Here is a 22690-nt window from a genome sequence, read left to right as displayed (position 1 = left end):
TTTTTCACTTCTCCTTTCAAAGCTTTATTTTTTTAAAAAAATATTGAACCATAAAATATATTTAACGTACCTCAAATGCAAATAAAGACATTAGTAAACAGCTTTTTGAGATGGTTACATTTTTTGTTAAAAGAATGAAGAGTCTTTAACTTGTCTGTAGCAAACCTCACACAAATCGCAAGGTGCCTCCTATTAATAATCAGATAAAAATACATGAATACTTGCTTGAGATAACTCCATCAAATCTAACAGAAATTCTGAACACATAAATATGCATGATGTCAGTCTGGGATTTATTTAAGAAGTATGATTCACAGTCTAGAGTTCACAGGAATGTTTTAAAAATGTAACTTTTTATTTACTATCAAAAGCACAAAATTGTAACATACAAATTTCTGATGTAGGGCACTTTTACTAAATATTTAACATATCTATCCATTAAAATATAAATATCTCTACTTAAAGCATATACAATAATTTGGTATATGTTCAGAATTACAAATTTTTAGAATAAAAAGAAATATTTTCAAATGTCAAAGAGGTTAACCAATCAGATCTGGCAGTGGGGATCTTATCTATAAGTTGCCCATAACCAAGGCTCCAAATGCATTTTGGACAGATAATACATCAAAAGTCAACACTTTGTTTGAATGTGAGATTTAAAATCTACCTCTTCTCATCCTTCAATCATTAGGATATTCAAAATGCTCAACTCTGTGTTATTATATATTAAAACCCACAACAAAAAGGTAACAATTTCAGTATTCCTAAACAAAAATATAAATATTAGGTTATCATTGAAAAACAAACTTTTTCTTTGAGGAGTCAGCACATTTTTTCTGCTCCTAGTATTTTTTTGCTAGCTGTTCATCATCATTTATAGTTTTGCCATCATTGGCATGGATGCAATATTTTAGCATGTGAATCCTAGGTCTGCAAATATGTCATGACAGGGCAAACTTTGTGAATTGCCATTTGATGTATGGCATATGAGTAGAATATTATAATCTAGAACCTCTGTTCTAGAAAAAATGCAGTATATATAATAATTTAAAATGGAAATATGGCTGATTTACCGTACACAAGAAATATCTCTCTCATGTAATTTACAAACTACCAGAATACAGAAAATGGTCATCAGTTACAGTATAATTGCATACTGTTTTCTTGCTTATATTGCATTCTTACATTTCCAAAATTGCATTACTGCTACAATAAATTGAACAGTATACAGTTGCATGTTGAAAACTTCAAAGATTTGTTAGAATGTCAAAACTTTTTTAAAAAATCAAAGTTTTGATATGCATCCAATATTAATATTTTTTTTCATCAGAGAAAAATGTTTTTTATTAAAACATTTGCAGGCCAGAATCCAAAATTAGGCCTTTCTTAATTCAGCTTATTCCACAATGGGGGAAGATACTCTAATATCACTTAATGGGATGTAAAAGTGCTTAACTTTAGCTTGGTAATTCCCCAAATGTAACTAGCACAACTTTTTCTAATTTGACATTTTAAACTCCAATATTTTCAAGTCACCATATCTCATAAAATCTAAGTACCAGGTTCATGGAAACCCTATTCAGTGCTTTATTGTAGAGAAATCAATACAAAGACCTTGACCTGGTGTGTTGCCAGCCAGCTAGTTTAAAAGTATTTCTGGAAAAGAAGGACAATTAAAGAGAAATCATGGCTTTTCAATATATAATTGTTACTTCTATATACTGTACAAAGCATCTTCTATGTATACCCGAAAGAGAAATCTAATTTGGAGTTATCTTTTCTAGAGCTATGGATACAATACAAAATGGGTAGCCTAAAAAGATATTATTTGCTTTTGGGAAAATTCTGATATGACAGAGAATTTATTTTGCCTTTAGACACTTTTTAAGAGATAAGATATCTGAAGCTGAATGAAAGCGTATATGATTAAGCTGAGCACAGGACATATGTTTTCTTCATATGAGTGTTTTTTTCTTATTCTCTTTAGTTTTTTTCTTCACACTTCCACTGCAGTCATATTTAGGTAGCTTAAAATCAACCAAACATAAATTTGATGGAATGTTACCTCCCATCCCATCCTATATCTAAAATTACAGAAACATGCAAGAATGATACAATCCTTATTTTTTTCTGCAGCCTTTGTACCTAATAAAATCAATATAAATTGCTAACTTGTACAATTATAAAATTAGGATTATCTGTATTAAAGAATACTAGTCAGTTTTCATCTCAAATTATGCATTTGTCCAGTAGCAAATATTATAAAGTGCTTGTCTTGTAATGATGTGGGATGGACGTACATAGAGAAGTGCTATGCTGTGTACTGCTCTGGGACAAGGCTATTATCACAAGATGCATATTATTATAGTTGTGTGCAGCAACCATGAGTAAATGAGTCCTTTTCTTTTCATTAAGGTAAACAGGGCAAGATCAACTGCAGCCAGGAGGTTAAGAGAACTGATGGTGGTCAATGCTGAAGAAATCCAGAACAGTTATCCTCAAAGAAAGGTGAAACAATGAGTTTGGTCCTTTCATTTCAGCTTATGTGGACAATTCTAGAAGTTCCAAAATAACAAGGTGCGGCTGCTTTTTTTTAAGTGTACATATTCCGTTACTTCTTGGGTTTCTCCAGAATGTTCAGGAATTTTCCTCTAGTCATTTCTCTGGCTGAAATCACAAAGAAAGACAAACAGTTTAACGTATAGCATCAGAACTGGATAATTTCCACTTATAAAATTAATTTAAATGATTAAAAACAGGATAAAAATATTTCACATAAAAGAAAGCAAATATCACACTTTAGTTCTTTCAAAGTCTAGAAATATCAGCCAAGCATTGAAAATATTAAAACTCAGCTGTAATGTACATAAACAGTCTCATTTTATAGTATAACCACTCACTTTATTTTCATAGTAGTTATTCTCAAGACTCCCTTTCAATTTTTTCTACTATATTTATCTACAGACAGTATAATCTAGAATGCCATTGCTCCTTCTTAGGGCATCTCTTTCTGCAAGTATAGCCCCACAACCCCCCTCCGTCTCTCTATTTTAAGATTACTTATCCCTGTATACTTATGACCTTAAACATAAATGAGACAGCATTTCTATTCCCCCATAGTAGTGATAGTCCCTACATGTTATATATAATGGAGTTTCAAATTCTCTCAACGTAGTAGTATATCTATGTATGGTGTATTAAAGTAGAGTTTATAGCTTTGCTCTACTTTAGCCTCACATTGTACTGTCATTCCCAGCAAAACAAAGTATATATGCTTGTCCGTATCATCAATCTCCATTAAAAGCATTACAGAATTTTACCCAGCTCCAGTATGTTCTATAGAAAAAAAAATCTGATTTGTGAATTCCAAGATTTTATTGCTGCTCTATTAAAAATACTTATTTGAATTGAGAGAAAACACTTCAGCTCTTTTTCTTCCTTACCATCTCCACATTCAGATAGTGATTGGACATATTTTATATTAGGATTACTACTATGCCAAAAGTCTGGGGAATTCAATTTATGGAGGGTCTGACTAGCCATTGTTAAGGGTGATGGTTAGTTTTTATGGCTACTTAAATGAGTTCCCAGATTTAAAAAAAAACATGAAATAGGTGTAGTAGTCCACTTAATTTGGATAGTTAAGTACATGATGATGGCATTTATCTCTTGCTTGTGGACTTTTCATGAGCACCTCATTATTATTTGGGGAACATGATCTTAGACTTAGACTATGGTCTTACTGTAGCTAAATAGATTCTTTCATGTTACCTTCTATGACATGAAAACTACTTTATAAAACGATTTCAAGAATTGGCAAATAAAACCATCTAGGACTGGTTTCATTTGTAACTTCTACTTGGTAGGACGCAAGCAACAATATGTTGGCTTGCAACCTAGTTTCTAGATTGGAGATCTTATTTTGCATGTGGCTTGTGAAGCTGTCCTATCAGGCCTCAAGCTGGTACTTTTTTATCCTGTTTGGAGGCTCTCTTCCAAGACATCTACTATGGTAGGTAGTTACAGCAATCAGGTTGAAGATCTAAACACATTTGTCCATAAGAATGGAATGGTAGCATTCATTTATGATGATTCAAATTACATGATTTACAATGGAAACAATGTGATTTGTCATACAAGACACATGCATTCTGCAGCAAATTAAATCATCACAGAAGTGGATGGTACCTTCTCTCTGTTCCTTTTTGTTGTTGTTAGTTGCAAAGACATATCCGATCCATCACGACCCCATGGACAATGTTCCTCCAGGCCTTCCTGTCCTCTACCATCTCCCTGAGTCCATTTAAGCTCATGCCTACTGCTTCGGTGACTCCATTCAGCCACCTCAATCTCTGTCATCCCTTTCTTCTTTTGCCCTCTCCTCATTTCTGATTCTTTTGGAAACTAATTCAGGAAGCTGCTTCCAGGTTCCTTAAATTTTCAATATATTTCTTTCAGTATTCTTTCTCTTGGTCCCCTCCCAGGTGAACGGCTTTCTTTCACATCTCCCAGCTATCTCTTTTCATCCCTTTTGCATGAAAACCAAGGCTTTTAAAGAAGAGGAGAGGGGCTGGTTTTTCTTGGACAAAACTCCCTCCTTTCCAAAGTTTAATATTCTAAAAACACTTAATGTTCTCTCTTTGTGGGCAAAAGAAAGATCTGTGGGTTAGCACTGGTGTAATTGCTTGCATTTTAAGCACTGCGGATTCTCCTGCTTGCATGCTCAGGTCCTTGAGATATAAGTATTGGCAATCTAACTGGATATGGGAAGAGAAAGATGTGCCACACCTTACTTAAATGAATGGGAATTTACCTATTCTTTGCAAGCCAAATGTCAATATGGTTTATTTCAAGGATAGGCAACATAAACCCATGATATCAATATTCTTCTGAAAATATCCATTGCTGCCTGTCCCTTCTCCCTTCAACATACTGTATATACTCGAGTATAAGCCTAGTTTTTCAGCCCACTTTTTGGGCTGAAAAAAGCCGCCTCGGCTTATACTCGAGTCAGTGAAAAATTTGCCCAAAATGGAGGAGAAAAAGGGGCGGGGCCATGCCGCTGGGTGACACTCGTGAATGGCCCAGTGCCCCTGTGAGTTTCCCCTCCCTCTGTGTCAGTTTGCCGCGCAGCGCGCACCGCACCATCCCCCCTCCTCACGTTCTAATGTAATGCAGGGCTGTCTTACGATTCCCCTTCCTCCCCCTCCTGCCGCTCTGCAACGATGTCCCACCTCCTCCTTGGTATGGCAAGCAGCCACATAGCGATGTCCCACCTCCTCTGGTACAGTGATCCAATGATAGGAATCACTGTGCCGTGTGTCATAGGAGGCGGGACATCGCTCCCGCGGCTGCACGGGACATCATCATCACAGTGGGACATCAGCATCATGAGGTGAGTGAAGTATTTCATTGAATACACCGCTAGTTTACTGTTTTTCTTTGAAATAAATATTCAAAAACATTATTGGTATCTATTTTTATTTTTGAAATTTACTGGTAGCTGATGCATTTCCCACCCTAGGCTTATACTCGAGTCAATAACTTTTCCAGTTTTTTGTAGTAAAATTAGGTGCCTCGGTTTATATTCGGGTCGGCCTATACTCGAGTATATACGGGTATATAAATTAATATGAAGCTGACATGCTGCAAATGTTAACATATCTTTATTTCAAGAATGGCTTTAGGCTCCACACAGGCCCCAACGGCATTTTCAGAAAATGAAAGAATTTCATTTAAAAAGAGGTTTAGAGAGCTGATGAGTACAAGGATCATGCATGTAATCCTAGATCACAGATTTGCTGCATTATGTCCAATCCAAGTCTGTGTTATATCTTGAGTATGCATTCTTGTTAAAATCTAAAGAACATAAATAACTTGGAGAATCAGATTGATGGCCAAAGACAACAGTATTATTAAATGTGTCTGGTTTGCTATAAATGTTCTTGATAGGCAACATTTTGGCTAGTGAAAAAGTTTGGAACTTAAAAAAACCAAATTCAGTTAGTAAAAAATATTCTGTGAGGCAGGAATTTAATATGTTCATACATAAATTAAGCAATCATTATATTTCTCTTCTTTCTCTCACACATATGGATAGGAATCTAAAAATTGGCTTTGATCCAGTTTCAATACTCAAATCCAGATGAGCTAGAAGAATTTTGCTTGGAAGATTAAAAATTTCCCTGTTTTACCAAAAATAAGCCCTCCTTAGATAATAAGCCCATCAGGCTTTTGAGCGCATGTGCTATAAATAAGTCCTCCCCTGAAAATAGAGCCCTCCCCAAAAATATTGCAACATAGTAGCAGCCATGAGATGACCATGCTCGCCAACTCTCGCACCTCACAAAAAAATAAGATTCTCCCCCAAAATAAGGCAAGTGCTTATTTTGGGAGTCAAAAAAATAAGACCCTGTTTATTTTCGGGGAACAATGGTAGGCCTCCGTCTTTTAGATATCTGTGACATATATGATTTTGATTTTTTTTGTAGAATTATAAAGAATCCATATTTAAGTCTACTTAAAGTTAAGAGATTCGTATTCATTTTGTGGGAACCAACTATCAGAAATGTTCAGAATTACTAGCAGAAGATTCTGATTTTATCAAATCATTCTAGAAAACTCCCACAATGTATCCCTTTGGGACAGGCAGCAGTTCAGAATATTACTGATTACTCCATTCTAAATTGCCTCCCTCCTTGTCACATAATCCAGAAAAAAGCTTATGTAATGTGCTCTATGCTTTATGGTACACACATGCTCACAAATGCAGAGTCACACAAACCCAACTCAAGAAGAAAACAGAAACACATAGACATAATGCACTACTTTATTACACAGATAAAAAGACAAACCTCTCCCATGACTATTGCCTAGTAAAAGGACTAAAAAGAATTTAGCTACCTTCTACGTGCTTTCCTGTTGTTATTTCCTAGTAGGGCTTATGAGGATTTCTTAGAAATAAAGATAATACTAACGCTTCCTTTTCCCCCCGAACCACTATCTCGCCTTGCTTTTTAAAATTTTTACTCATAAGGATTGATTCCATCCTAAATTCTGTGGTAACATATGTTTCCTTGTTAAAAGGGTAAGCCTAGGACCTGACAGATCTAGAAATCATAACTCAAGTTCAATTGACAGGACTATTGTTGAAATGAGATGAATGTAGTTCAAATGTGGCCATATGAATGTCTTTTCATACTCTGATTCCAAGCTGCTTAAACCTTTAGACTTCTGTGGGGTGTGATTAAAACTCAAGACCAAAATGGACAGAGGAAGAAATAAAAAGATGGGAGGTAGGCATACAATCACTGTGCCCAGAATCAGGAAACTTCAAACCATATTTAATATAAATTTCACTACATGAATTGGTTATCTAAACAGGCTTTGGGATCACTGAGTTGCCATTCATTTCAAAATTTTCTTGTTTACATTGGACTAAAAGACCTCCAAGGTTCCTTCCAACTCTGTTATTCTGTTTTTTCCCCTGTTTTTTCTACTAGTGTTCTTAACTCAAATATTTAAAATGTAGATGCTCATGTTCCATAATCATTTTTTTCTTCCAGTAAAGGAAGAACAAGCTAAGTTTAAACAATCTCAGGAAATCTGAAAATTAAAAAAATCAGTTTGAATTAAAACCCTGTCTTGCTCAAGTAATGTCAACCTGAAGCATTATCTGCTGATGGAATGGAGGTTTTTCAGAGCACCAGTCCCATATAGGAGATATACGAATGTGTGACAACTATGCGCCCCTGAAGAGGGCTGCACCTTATAAATCAAGCTGCAAGCATTGACTAGCACTGCATCCAACTAAAATTACTGTGAGTTGGGGGCTGCTCCAGAACACGTGCCCTCCTGTTCACTTGTCATCGGAGATGTTAACATTTCTGATTAATTCACAGACCTCTCATTTTATTCTTCATTCCTTTATCCTTGCTATCCTGCTCTGCTACAGCTTAAAGATTCTTACCCGACCTGCTACAATAATCACCACTCGCTCGTCCTCCCCCCCACCTGGTGAAATTGTTTAGTGATGCCAAACCGCGCTTTTAATTTGCAAGACATCAGACACAGAGGTAATTTATACCAACATCTGTTCATTTCTGACTTCTGAAACAAACTCACACATGCTGCTACAAAATCCCATTAGAAGCAAGACAGCCTTCTGCTATTCTGTATTCCTCTTCTCAATACACACGAGTCAACTAAGCTTAAATTTAAAACATATGAAACAAAATCAAGAGAAGATCTTTACAGATATCAGATAAACCCTTTCAACGTTCATCAAAGCCATCTAAATTGGGTAGAAAAAATCTGATTTTTCCTACTTTCTTTTGTAGCTGTGCTTATCTCTATTTTGTTGAACAATATCAATACAGATATTGTTACAGATAAGAAGATATCTATACTGATAGATTGCAAAGTGTTTCTGTCCCGGTGTCTCAGTCATTCTTTAGTTGCTACTCCCCAGTCTATGAATATAAGACAGACAAAAAATTGTCCCTAGTGGACGTGCCTTCTTGTTTCATATTATTCCAGTTCAATGCTCCTTAAACCTTATTAGAAATTTTAATTTAAGACATCCCATAGTCATTTCAATGGAAAAAAAAAAAGCAAGAGGATACAGAACCAGCTGCCCACATCCTAGATGCAATTGCTGTCAGGAAACTTATAATAATAATAATTGTCATCACTCACTACCCATGGAAATGAGGGAAAGCCACTTAATGCACAATGGTGAATCTCTAAATGAATAGCTAACAAAATTGTACAAGAAACCATAGGTACGTTGTTCAAATATGCTTAATCTCAGGGACTTGCCCACTGACAATTGGATCTAGTACCGATTTCACAGTATTAACAGGGAACTATAGAATCTAAGCAGCATAACATGAAATGCCATGTCAGGACAAAATTTATAGTCTATCCTATGCAGTACATCTATCACTACAATAGAAGATCAACAATGAATACAACTGCAATAGCTCAGTTACAAATTAATCTCCTCGGTTATATGGAGAAGTGAGAGCACTGAAGATCACAGAAAGCACCAATTTAGGATGTAATCGGCCTAGGTTACAATAAAGCTGAATATCTGAACAAATCCACTTTTTCCTGTGACTACCTACAAGACAGCTATTGGGTTACTATAAATAACAAAGAATCTTGAACCAGGAATTAATTTTCTACCAGAGACTAGAATGAGTGCAAACCAGGTATTGGACAAAAGAGGCAGAAGCCAAAGTGAAAGCTTAATTTACCAGTTGCTAGGAAGGAGGAGCACAGTTTAATATAATCTCCTTTTGGGAACTTCAATCCCTCAATCCTGTATTTAGCCTTGTTGTCTTGGTCTCCCTTCCTACCACAGTCCCCAAACTGCCTCCCGCAGTAAATTTTGTGACTGTTGGTGGAAGATATTCAGTAGTGCAGATTGATTTCTTGCAAGTGAGAAGATGAGGGATTACCAAAAGCAGCCCTGGTTAACAAGATTGGGTGCAGAATCTCTTTTGAGAGCAGCCCACTCTGCCAGCACTTTGCATCCTTTCACTATGACATATGGGTTTCATTACGCAAAGATTTTCCTTATTTCAACACGGAGGAGATTACATTAGAAACTCAGGGCTATCTTTACAACTGTAGTAATTTAAAGGTTAGTAACATTTTTAATCAAATGTTATGTCAATGACAAAGACTCAGAAGGTTCGGCTTCTATCCAAAGTAGAAAAGTAATGGTTTGATGTTTCTTCTAGTAAGCTATTTAGTGAAAAAAAAAAAAACATGGTGGAAGATTGGATTTCCAATGTCGCTGTCCCTTCCCACCCAATATTTCATTAAAAAAACCTTTTTTACGATATGGTAAACCATGGGTTCCATGTTTCATTAGAACTGTAGTTGTGGGATTTAGTGAGGTAATGAAAGTAATGCCTTCAATTTTATGTAAAAACCTGTCACCCTAAAGGTCACTAAAGATAGGAGAGATTTTAATGCATCAAGGTGGTCATATGCAAGTAAGATTTTGTTTTAGAGAATGATTGAAGCACACTGATAGTGAAATGTAACTTGCAGATAAGATTCTCAGTCAACTATTTGTACTTCTAGCTAAACTCCAAAGGAACCTGAAAGAGAAGATTCAAACAATACTAGAAGGACCAATGATATAGTACAAGGTAGTTTTCTAGTATCCCAAGTCAACCTATAATGGATACATATATTTCTGAAGATATTACTGCAACTGCTTCTGTTAATCCAAAAGCCACAGTTCCACAAAATCTTTGCTGTCACTCTGAAGTGATTGACCTGCCTTCCCTACCTATATTTATATTTGTTCTTTCTTAATATAATTTTGTTGCTACCCAATCAGTGATCCAAAATAAGGAGCCTTCCTGTGTACTCTGCTTATATTGTTGTCATTTTAGCACTCAAATCACTGTTGAAAACAGCACACTGTTCTTCTATTCTTTCAATATTAGCTTGATACATAAATTATTTCCTTGGTTTAAAGATTGCTGCCTTAAAAAAAAATCTAGGTTGTATTACTATTCAAAACACTTTAAACATAATTGGGAGGGAGGAGCCGACGACACGACGTGCAATCTCAATGCTCTGAGATTGCAGTCGACACTTTTGCCACTGGGTTGTCCAAATGGACCTAAACCATCCCGTAGAGGAAGAATTACATCTTGCTGATCACAGGGACATCGCAAAGTCTCTGATTGATCCAAGAGAAACTCTTCAAACCGGTGACAAAAATCCAGCCAAATGGCTGATGAAGTCGGGGCGGCTCCAAAATGGAAGGATATGGAAAGAGAAAGTGTTTTCAGCTGGTGGGGAATTTTTACTGTTTTAAAAGTGACTGCCTATAAAAAAAATCTTAAAATTAATTTAAATTGGAGAACAGAAGAAATAAGCGGCAGAATTAAATTTGGACTGGTTTTGAACAGTGGGTTATCTTACTTTTAATGCTATTTTTACAGATGGAATTTATGCAAGCCTTTTAAAATGAATGGATTAAGTTCCTTCTATTTTTTTCTTGACTATTCTCTGTAATCTATGGACTAAACTCTCCTCTTTCATTACTGTGGGTGTTTTTCTAATTCATTTAAGAATCTGACCTTTTTTTAAACTGAATACAAAAAGATACAAAAAGAAACAAAGAAATGGTAACATAACATTATAACGCTGCTACTCAGAGGCTAGAGGTTTGTGTATTGGAAATGAAATACTTTTTTCCCTGATTATCCTGGCTTGGCACTTCAAGGATTCACAGCTTGTTTATATAGAGTGATAAGAAGAAGAAGAAAAGCACACAGATGTTCCTTTGAAGTAGATTTTTAACCAGAGAAAAGTGAAATGTTATTGTGATGCTTAATTCTGTTAAAATCTTCTAAGCTAGAATATCAGTGTTTGTCAGCTAGAAATCATAGCTCAATTTCAACACCAGAAAGAAGTTTTAAATCTGCAAAAGATATTCTCAGAAATACAGAAATTATCAAATACAAGTGAGAGGATAGAGAAGAAGTTGGATTACTTAGTGCATCTTACAGTAAAATATGACAAAGACGTTGAAGATGTTCATCAAATGGAAAAAGTGGCGGTTAAAATCCAAAAAAATCGAAGAGGAAAATGAATATAAAGAAATTAAAATTGCTGATATTTATGGTGATTGGTTTGTTTCTGAAACGGAAGAGTGGAATGCTGAAAGAGGAATTAAATGGAGGGGAAACCTACCCCAGATGGAAGATACAGAAGAGAAAAAAATAAAAGAATTTATGGATTTAAAGAGAGAAATCTTATTAGCAATAGTTTTGATAACACCACTGACAATCAAAGATAAGCTGATTAAGGAAACAGAAGAAAGGCATCAAAATTACATGAGAGATCTTATAAGATCTGCTAAGAGAAGTCCATACAAAGCTGATTAAGGAGATGATTAGAGGACTGACACCACAAATGGCAGAAGATATGATACTGTTTTGTTACTGGAAAGGTTGATAGATGGAAGAGTATAATTTAAAACTAGCTAAACTTAGCGAAATTTAGTGATATAGATATAGTTAAATAAATAATTGATAATGATAATAATGTATACAATGTTATGATAAGTAATAACTGGGTATGAATATTGTATGGTACCATGAAAGGAAGATTAGAAACCCTTTTGGATTATATATAAAGGTTAATAATAATAATAATAAAAAAAGAATTAAGTTAGATTCAGGTAAGTCTTGATTACTAGGGGGGAATGATATGATGCAGGATATAGTCAAATAAGGAGGGATAATGATAATATTGTGTGTGTGTGTCTATGTGTGTGTGTGTATGTGTACAATATAAGGAAATGAGATGAATATTGTAAACAGTGATTTGGAAAGAAGGATAGAAACTTTGTTATTAAATATTATGGATGTTTAGCTAGAATAGGACATAAGGATTTAGTGTCATTGGAGGATTTTAGAAATAGTAATGAAATGCCAGTATGTGGTTATGTATTAAATCTTGGTATGTTTTATGATGAAGGATGTTTAAACAACTATAGTCAAATGCAAATGGAGGTATGATGACGGTAAGATATATAAATATCTGAGTTAAAATACTTGAGTTAATATGAATTATGCTTGATGACTGTGGAAGAGATGCATGTAACCAACTGATACACTTTCTACAGTATGTAAAAAGGAAGATTTTATATGTTGTGCTTGTTTTGAAAAAAAAAAAAAAACTTTAAAAAAACAATTGGAATTCAGGCAAAAAGAATTAAACCACTACTTCTTAAATGTATACCTTTTGATTTAGAGGCATTTGGATTACTGCATTCCTAATCTATTAATTAGGATCAACGTAATGTAATACAGCAAAAAGTAATTAGCTAAGATTAGTAAATATACAGAAAATATACAGAATTTAAAAAAACATGCTTTCTCACTTGCACTTCCTCTTTCCAGGTATTTAGAATGGGAAAAAAAACCCAGGGATTATACTGTCAAGCCATATCTCTGGTCATGCTAAAAACCTAAACCTAAACCTTTGCTTTTTTTTAAATGGAGAGCTTGTTATTTTTTACTTTAAAAAATAGTGTTGTTTTTTTTAACCATGTTCTTATTAGCATAGCAGGACTATAGCTTTTCTGGCCACTATAGTCCTTCAAATCTTTATGCTGATACTGAAGTTCAAAAGAGGACAGATAACTAACATTGACTATTGTATTTTATGAATGATTTAAAAGTATTTGAAAATACATAGTCTAACTGTATCTGTACTGCATATTTTAAAAATAATCTAACCTGAACTGGAATATAGTATCTACCATTTTTCAGTCTGATTTTTTAGAATTACCAATCTTAGTCCTACCAATACATGTTCTATTCTTGGGGTTCTCTGAGCTTAGTTTTTGGATTGCACATATTTATTACCTCATCAGGTAACTTCTAAAGTGTAGGGATTCTGTGCTACCACACTACAGATTCTATTACCTTGTTTCCCCAAAAATAAGACCCAACCAGAAAATAAACCCTAGCATGATTTTTCAGGATGCTCATAATATAAGCCCTACCCCCAAAATAAACCCCAGTTAAGATCACCAGCCAGACGGGCGCAATTAGTACTATATTTTCCCCAAAATAAGACCTAACCAGAAAATAAGCCCTAATGCATCTTTTGGAACCAAAATCAATATAAGACCAATCTTATTTTCGAGGAAACTTGGTACTTGAAAAAAATATCAGAATTTTAATTTTTAAAAAATAATTGTTTTCTTCATGCCCTTTTCACAAAAATATAACAGTAAATCCAAAATGGCAAGCCAAAGTATTGAGTGCAGAGTAGAACTGTCAACTATGGATTGCAAAGAATTGCATAAAATAGTTAGTGACTGGTCTTTTTAACTAATGCAGTCCTAGTGAAGATTAAATACATACTGCTACTAAGATCAAGTTTATTAAAATCATAGGAAGATAGCTATTTTTGTTTTAGCTGGTTTGAATATTGAGATGGATATTCTGAGAGGTCCTCCTCTTGAAGAAACAGACTAGCTTGACCTCCTTGACTCTTGATCTCCATGACACTTGGTGTAGGGAAAGAGTTACATCTCTCCTTGAAGCCAATAAAAAACCCTCTTGATTATAATTTAGATAAGAGCCACTGGATTGAATAATAATGACTGAAACTCCCTTGGCTGTTTCACCTTGAGACGTCCATCACTGGGTTAAACATGATGCTAATTGCATTTGGATTGATTAATTCTCTCACTCCTGTCTATTCGAATAATGCTTAACAAATAATCACAGTACCCAGAGCCAAATCTTCTCCGTCAAAGGAATGAAGCCATCAGATCCAGCAGAGATGAAAGAAATGAAGATGACCCGTAATTACTGCTACGGTGATATCATTACCATATTATAGAAATGAGTGTGGCGAAGGGGGAGAAAGGGGCTGTGATTATTCTTTATTTTTTAATGGAAGCTTACCTCCCAAGAATGCAGATTGGAGATACTGGAGTGTGTAAATGGAAAGAACTTGGGGAGAGAGGATTTTTTTTCCACTGGTTTTTCCTGCAAAAACCAGAGATCACTATACCTTTTGATAAATGCGCTATGAGCATTTTCTTTTGTTTTAGTAGTGTTTTGCACTTGAAGAGCATATATTTAAGATGGCCTTTTTCTTAGTGGATCTTATGATAGCCTTAAGTAGCTGTAGTCACTCTGATGTAGTTACCATTTTTTAAATGCTACAATGCTTGCAACTGGGTTTGTTCTAAATCTTGCACTATCAAACCAGCTGATCCTTTGAAAAGTTTTCTGTTCAGAACACAGTTATTTCCAATACTCAAATCTATAAAGTAAATAAATCCAGTTATTTTATACATTCCCTTCCCCAAAAAGCTACTTGTTTTATGTTTATTGTGATGGCCCCAAATGAGTATTGTATTTATAATTTGTATTGGAATTAGAAAGCAATAATTGTCAGCCCAGCTGTTTCCTGGATACTCTCTTGTTTGAGAAAACAATATAACTTTGCAACAGTTTGGAACTTTGGACCACTTAGGTTCTGTAATTATAGCTTTTATTTTTTTTTTTCTCCTCTTCATTCTGCTTATATCTGCCCCAAGGGACTGAGGACAAAAATAGAAAACCACCTATGTTGATTCTGTAGAAAGCCAAATGTGCTGGTATACAAAAACTGATATGGTATACCAGTAAGTTTCAAATGTTAAGATGGTAATAACCACACAACTATTATTTAAAATCAGAAAGAACGAACCTCCAAATGTATCCAAACCTTTACTATAAAATCACCAGCAGGTAATATTAACATATTAGCATATTAAGGTAGTCCTCAACTTACAAGAGCTTATTTAGTGGCCATTCAAAGTTACAACAGCAATGAAAAAAAGTGACTTATCACCATTTTTCATACACCTTTGCAGCATTCCCATGATCATGTGATCAAAATTCAGGCACTTGGCCACTGACTCATATTATGGTGGTTGCAGTGTTCCAGGATCATGTGATTCCCTTTTATGAACTTCTGACAAGCAAAGTCAATGGGGAAACCCGGTTCACTTAACAACCCTGTTACTAACTTAACAGCTGCAGTGATTCACTTAACAATTTTGTCAAAAATGGTTGTAAAATGGGGTAAAAATCATTTAACAAATGTTTCACTTAGCAACATATATGTTGGGCTCAATTGTGGTCGTAAGTCAAGGACTACCTATTATCAACTCTTCAATAGGATTTTGACTCGTACACAAGTATGCTATATGATATCAGTGGTGGGATTCCTATCGGTTCGGACCGGTTCAGTCAAACCAGTAATAGCTTGATGGCCTGGGTCGCTGCCAGCTCCTGGAGCTGGCAGCGACCCAGGCCTGCCAAGCCTCCGAAACCGTTTCTCCATCTTGTTTTATGCTTCTGCATATGCGTATACAATTTTAGTTGTATTACACATGCGCACACAGTGCGCATCCACCATGCATCAAGCACTTGTCCCTGAGTGAACCGGCAGTAGTCTCTGCCGGAACCCACCCCTATATATACTTATTGTAGTTATCAGTAGCCGTTTCATTTCCATGTGATTTCCCTCATAAATTTTTTACCATAAAATACTAAACATTCACACCACACTTACCAATACAAAAAAAAAAAATTGTTTGGGGCCTACTTTCCTCAGTTCAGCATAGCTGGTTATCCAAAGGCCATGACAGTTTATTTTCTTGGTGACATCCTAACCTTGTAGCAATTCCTCAGAACAATGCCCACAGCTACACCTCACGAAAAAAGTAATGTGGCAAAGCTGAGCCCCCTACTAAAATGTTTAAAAAATAATGAAAATAAAGAGAATTGACATTGCTGCTTAAAATATATTAGATGAGAAAGGAGACAACTTGCCATTCAGAAAGGTAGCTATTCACAAGAAAGTACAATATGCCAGGTAGAGTAATATTTGATCCAAATACAGAACAAGGGATATTGTTTTTCACTTTTTTATACATGTAGGAATATTAAATGTATTAGATTAAATTAATTATAACAATTGAGAGAAACCCAAATGAGCAATAATGTGCTAAAAATGATGAGAAATTATGGAATAGATGCTGTCTTAGCCACTTTTCTCCTAAGTAGTGCCCCAAAATTCAAGTTTACACAATAGAAATGAGGTTGTTGTTGTTAGTTGCAAAGTCGTGTCCGACCCATCGTGACCTCATGGACAACGTTCTTACAGGCCTTCCTGTCCTCTACCATCCTCTGGAATCTATTTAAACTCATGCCTGGATAAAGTCACCACTGCTTTGGTGACTTTATCCAGCCACCTCATTCTCTGTCATCCCCTTCTTTTTTTGCCCAGAAATGTTAGTATGTGGTATATATATAAAAAGCTAAGAATTTATAACAAAACATGAATGTTCATAGTTAAAACTGAGACTAAAAACTGTACTTATGAAATATAGGCAGTAGAATATCAAAACAAGTCTTGCGACATCTTAAAAACCAACTGGTATTTAATGATATTGTATAGGCTTTCATGTTAATTACTTGTCTTCTGCTGCTGCTGTGTTTCAGGGCCACAGGAGACCCTAGTAACTAGTGCAAGTACAGAACATCTATTTTTACTAAAATCATAAGTCTGTTATTTTAACAGAATACATATTTCTCAATAAATTTTGCACCAGGGATGCTAATTGGAGACTTACAGAACAAATGTAATCTATTCTCAGGAACATCAGATTTTAATTCATGTCTGATTGTTTTAACATTATATTTTAAGAAGATTTAAAGAAAATTGTGTGATTGCTTGCTTGATTAAATTATCCAATTGTTTAATTAAACTATGCGGAATATAACATCTTTATTATTAAATAATTCCTTAGGAAAATATAATTTATGTAATGGTACGGTCCATAAATACTCAGAAAGGAATTGATTTCAGTCTTCAAAAATACATGCCAAGTCTGAACTACATGATGGAAACTGTAACGAAGCGCTCTGTACACTATTTCCAATGTCTTCTCTAATCTGTAGGAACACCTCATGTGAATTTCAAGAGAATATTTGGCCAAATGTGACCGCCCTCCAAATCGGAATTGGATATAGAATGGCATGAAGGTTGGGAATAAAATAATGAAATACTTTATTATCTTGCATAAAGAGGGAAGTCAAATGATTTGTAGTTAAAACTGATAGAATTCATAAATTCTATGTTAATTAAGATGTTTTTTTTGAAATGGCTGTAGGTTTCCAAACATATTAAAAGAATTCTACTTTTTGAAAACTTACTTCTACTTTATTGGGAAAATGAAAATCTCAAGAATCCAAATACTATAATATAATGTTACTGGACAATTTATTAGGCTATAAGAGCAAGGATATTTACGGAGGCATTTAACTCCAATTTTTATTCATGTTGTAAATATTTGTCACTGTAAATGTTTATTAGAAAAACAGGAATGCTCATTTTCTTCCTGCTCAACCAAAAGATAGGCTTCCAATTCAGTGGGATAACAAATAGACTCTCTGTTAAACAGCTAAATGACATTTTGGCCTACTATCCAGATACATCCTTCACCCAAGTCTTTCAGTTGGGATTTATCCTGAATGACGTTTAGTGTAGGTTAATAATTAGTTTTTAGCATAAGAATCCAGCATGGTTGTTTTTGCCCCCAAGAGAGAAAAACAGGCTGAGCAATTTTTAGATAATATGTTCTGATAAAACAAGGCTCTTGACTCCCTGCATGCAGTTGCAGGCCACCTGCTCTATGAACTGCCACAAGGGATCCCCTTGAAAGATTTAATAATAGCACTCAAAGCTTGAGCTGATTTTACATACCATATCACAAAGTAAGACAAGATCTCATCAAAAGATGTAAACTAAAGCTCACCTCTACAAACATTATATATAATTGTATATACAGTGTGGTTACTAGAATTTAGCATAGCTAATATTGAAAGAAGTTATGAATGTGTTATAAATGCTACTTGTTCCAAACTAAATTTAAAGAGCGATCATTCAGATTTGTTTAATACACTGCTTATGAAAGACACAACTAAGAAGAGACTGAAAAAGAACCAGTTAAAATACATGCAGAAAACACAGTTGAAGGAAGAAGATAAATACAAGGAAGAGAGTGAATGAAATCTTGTTATAAAACTAAGTTCTGCAAAGTATGGGAGAAGAGAAAGAAGATTACTCTGGAAATGCCACTTCTCTACAAGGCTGATTATCTTATCTGAAGTCATTTCCTTTAAGCTCCATTCCTGACTGTAATCGTGCACATCCCCAGGAAAAAAAAGGTATGAAATACAGGTAGAGGAAGATGCTGTTTAGAAAGTAGGGCCTCATAGTTAATGCTGAAAACAGTAAGAAGAAGATGGAAGTTAATTCATGGAACGATAATAAGTTGTGATGCTTTTCATAATAAATAAAAAGTAGCCTTTCAGTTTTCTCTTTAAATCTGGACAAATGCAACAAATCACAACCGATGTATTTATTTGTATCCCAATTTTATTATTTTTACAAATAACTCCTGCTTTGTTTAAATTATATGACAGAGATTGTTTTTCCTTTTCCAATTTCCTTTATTGAAATTTATTTTACTACTGTTCAAACCCAGTTGACAAAGCTGACTTTATTTCTTTAATGTATATAAAGTTACTTTAGGGATGCAATATTTTAACTAAAAGGGTAAAATAAATAGTGTTTACAAACAGTTTCTAAAGGTAGGAACCTGGTAAATGGGGCTATTTGCCAGGACTATCACACTATAATGATATAAAGATAGAAAAAAACTCAAACTATTACCATTGCTGGTTTGCATTCAACAGGTATATAAGAATGTATATAAGATATATTAAAAAGTATTCTACCTCTACCATTAAAGACAGCATTCCACCATCACAATTCTTGAAAAAGGTAATTATTGATGTATTATTTTCATCCATTCTTAACAAGCAGACAGTTTCATAATTTCTGTCTTTCTTCAGATACAACCAAGGGAGAATATAAGGTGACAGCAATAGGTTTAAGAAGAAAGGTGGAAATACAGGTAGTCCTCAATTTACAACCACAATTGAGCCCAGAATTTCTGTTGCTAAGTGAAACATTTGTTAAACCCCATTTGTTTGACCAATTTTTCAACTTTTCTTGCCAGTTGTTAAGTGAATCACTGCAGTTGGTAAATAATAACACGGTGGTTAATTGAGACTGATTTCCTCATTGACTTTGCTTGTCAGAAGGTCACCAAAAGTGACCTTCATAACTATGAATCAGTTGCCAACCACCTGAATTTTTATTACATGACCATGGGAACATTACAATGGTTGTAAATGTGAAAAACAGTCTTAAGTCACTTTTTTCATTGATGATGTAACTTTGAATGATCACTAAATGAACTGTTGTAAGTCGAGTTGTTGTACTGTTTTGAAGCAAAAATGCTGAGAAAATAAAGCTCACCACTTCAGTTCACTGAAAGTAAAAGATTTTCTGTGGGGTGGGGGGGGAAGACTCTGAGGAGTTTAACATTATCTTCAGGTAAATATTTGTTAGCTTATTAGCCATTAAAGTGACATCCTAAATAAAATTATTGAACACGGGTTAACTAAATTTATTTATTAAATTTATTTACTGCCCATCTTGTTTCAAAACGATTCTAGGCAACATAGTATAAAAATAAGCTACTAACCTTTCTAATTTGAGTTGCAGCTATTCACTAGTTCAATCCACTGTTAAACAGGAGGATTCAGATTGATTAAGTAGGTATTAGAGTGCAAATATCTAAATGAAGCAAATATCTGCAGTTTAGATTATGGAACATGCTCTACATGGGGCTACCCTTGAAGAGTCTTCAAAAACTACAATTGGCCCAGAATGCAGCAGTTTTAGAGGCCCCCTGGGTTGGCACATGTAACACCACATCCGGGTCCAATTCAAGGTATCACTATTACCTTTAATACCCTTTAGGACATAGGTCCTCTGGGAGCTATCTTGCCCCAAAAGGATTGGCCCACCCCACTCATGCTGCCAAAAGAGGCTTATTGCTGACCTCATCAGCCAAGAAATTACAGCTGGCAGGGTACCAGAAAAGAGCCTTTTCTGCCAAGACCCTCAACTTTGGAACATCTTACCGCAGAGATGAGGTCTACCTCCACCCTTCTGGCCTTCAGGAAATGCCTTAAAATTTGGCTATGTTGGTTGGCAGAAGGTTGGTCCTAAAGAAGAAGCTGTTGGTTGGGGTGGCTAGTACAGTAACAGAGGAGTCACCACTATCTCTCCACTCTAAACCTGTGGTTTTTTAGTTTGTTTTAATCTCTTGTAACTTAAATCTGTTTTTATATTTATAATTTTTTTTAATTTCCTTACATTTTATTATGTGATAAGCCACTCAGAGTCATCACACACTGCAAGATGAACAGCATACAAGTTTGATAAATAAAATACTGTAAGTATGCCTAATACTATACGCGTTAGCACCACCAGGTAGACCGGACAAAGAATCAATTCCATAGGATGGCTATGATTACTGTTACTGAAAGTGGCTATAATTAACAGAATCTTGGAAGTCTGATTATACTGTTTCTTCTCCCCTTATTATACTCAATTGAATTTGGTGAATCTCTGAATCTCATCTATATATTTTATGCTTGTTTGGAATTTAAGATATTGTCTTCCCTTGACACATCAGTAACAGATCCTGCCTGTCTCAATCAAGGCATATTTCTTACTCTTTGCAATCAGGTTCTTCAAAAAGGACTGGGGGAAGAATTATTATCTATCATTTATTATCAATCTATTAAGTGCCATATCTTCACAACAGGTTAAAATGAAAATAAATGTAGTGTTCAATTATAAAAGCCCCTTCAATTTGTAAAATGCCAAAGCCAAATAAAATACAGTTTCAAACAGCAATAGCAACTAAGATTTTTTCAATTCAAAACCAAAGATTATAATCCCATATGCAACTTTTTTCCTGGGAAAGGCTTCACTATACTAATCCACCATCTTTATTGCTTTATGAATCTGTTGATCTGAAAAGGATCTTAAAGTGTAATCATGTTTATATAGATTACTTGTAGGTGGCCATTCAAATAATTTGGACCTAACATATTCAGACTTGTTTGGAAGTCAGTCGCCTTTGAAATGAAAATACTAACAACCATTAAAAATATACAGAATTAGTGTGACATGATCCATTTAGTTTTGTCAGTAATATGGACTGAACAACCATATTCTTCAATGTTTCAGCATTCTTCAAAGCCAGTGCCACCCAGAATGAAGTTTTTGACCTATCAGTTCTTGGACTGGGAATAGAACTTTAGTAGAAAATGACATCACAAGTCAATCCTCCTAATAAAACTGATTTTTGTAAAGACTGCTTGGAGAAAATGATATGATTATTAGATTCTGATAAATAGCATAAAGTGGCAGTGACTCTAATCAGAAGAAATCCTTCAATCAATCATCAACAGAATGTTTGTCTTCCTGAGGAATTATAACACGTATTAGATTTAATCAACACCTATATTCTTAAACAGAGAGATAGTACTAGACAGGACCCTTTAACCTTCTCTGCTATCATGATCATTTACAGAAAACAACATGATTAAATTAATTCTACTTAAATGCTTCAGGGAGGATTTGTTATAGCAGTGAAATCCAGGCACAAATGAAATACTTAAATCCTTTATATCTTTGGCAAAATCTTTTTCACTGACTCAGTTAAGTTCGCAAAACGCTGTGCTACTTTAGAATGTATAAATTGTTTCATATACATAGACACATTCTTCCTATTGATTCAAACAGATCTGGTACAAGTAAAAGGCAGTACATTGCAAAGAATAACATTTGAACGGGTAACTTCCTGCTTCATAGCTCAATTTCTTAGAGACAACTAACCTACATTATGCTAATTTATCTAGGACAACCTAAACATTAGCAGTAATGGAACATGCACTGTTTCATATTGGAAATAAGATCCAATTTAAGGCATCCAAGTTCTGGCAACCATGGCACGCCGTCATGTAGAACTACATAGAGAGCTCATCAAGAACCATAAAGAAATATTCCAATAGCTTCTTCAGGGAAGAGAAGAGTTTGAAAATCAACAAATATGGTTCCCAATTTTACGTCACATCAAGATCAAATATCCTTTGACTAATTAAGAATAAAAAGAATCTTGAAAGAATCTTTCAGGAAGAAC

General features: G+C 34.8%; 1 protein-coding gene across 1 annotated transcript in view; it reads right to left on the bottom strand.

The window, feature by feature from the left end:
- Positions 1-270: 270 nt before the first annotated feature.
- LIN52 (lin-52 DREAM MuvB core complex component) overlaps positions 271-22690 on the bottom strand; it is a 42897-nt gene continuing 20477 nt past the window's right edge. The window contains 1 exon segment of the mRNA XM_032231342.1: positions 271-2670. Coding sequence (XP_032087233.1) covers positions 2615-2670 — 56 coding nt within the window. The 3' untranslated portion in view covers positions 271-2614.

The sequence above is a fragment of the Thamnophis elegans genome, chromosome 1, assembly GCF_009769535.1.
Source record: "Thamnophis elegans isolate rThaEle1 chromosome 1, rThaEle1.pri, whole genome shotgun sequence".
Lineage (NCBI taxonomy): Eukaryota > Metazoa > Chordata > Lepidosauria > Squamata > Colubridae > Thamnophis > Thamnophis elegans.
The sequence above is the reverse complement of the archived record's forward strand: the minus strand, read 5'-3'. Positions and strand labels throughout refer to the sequence as shown.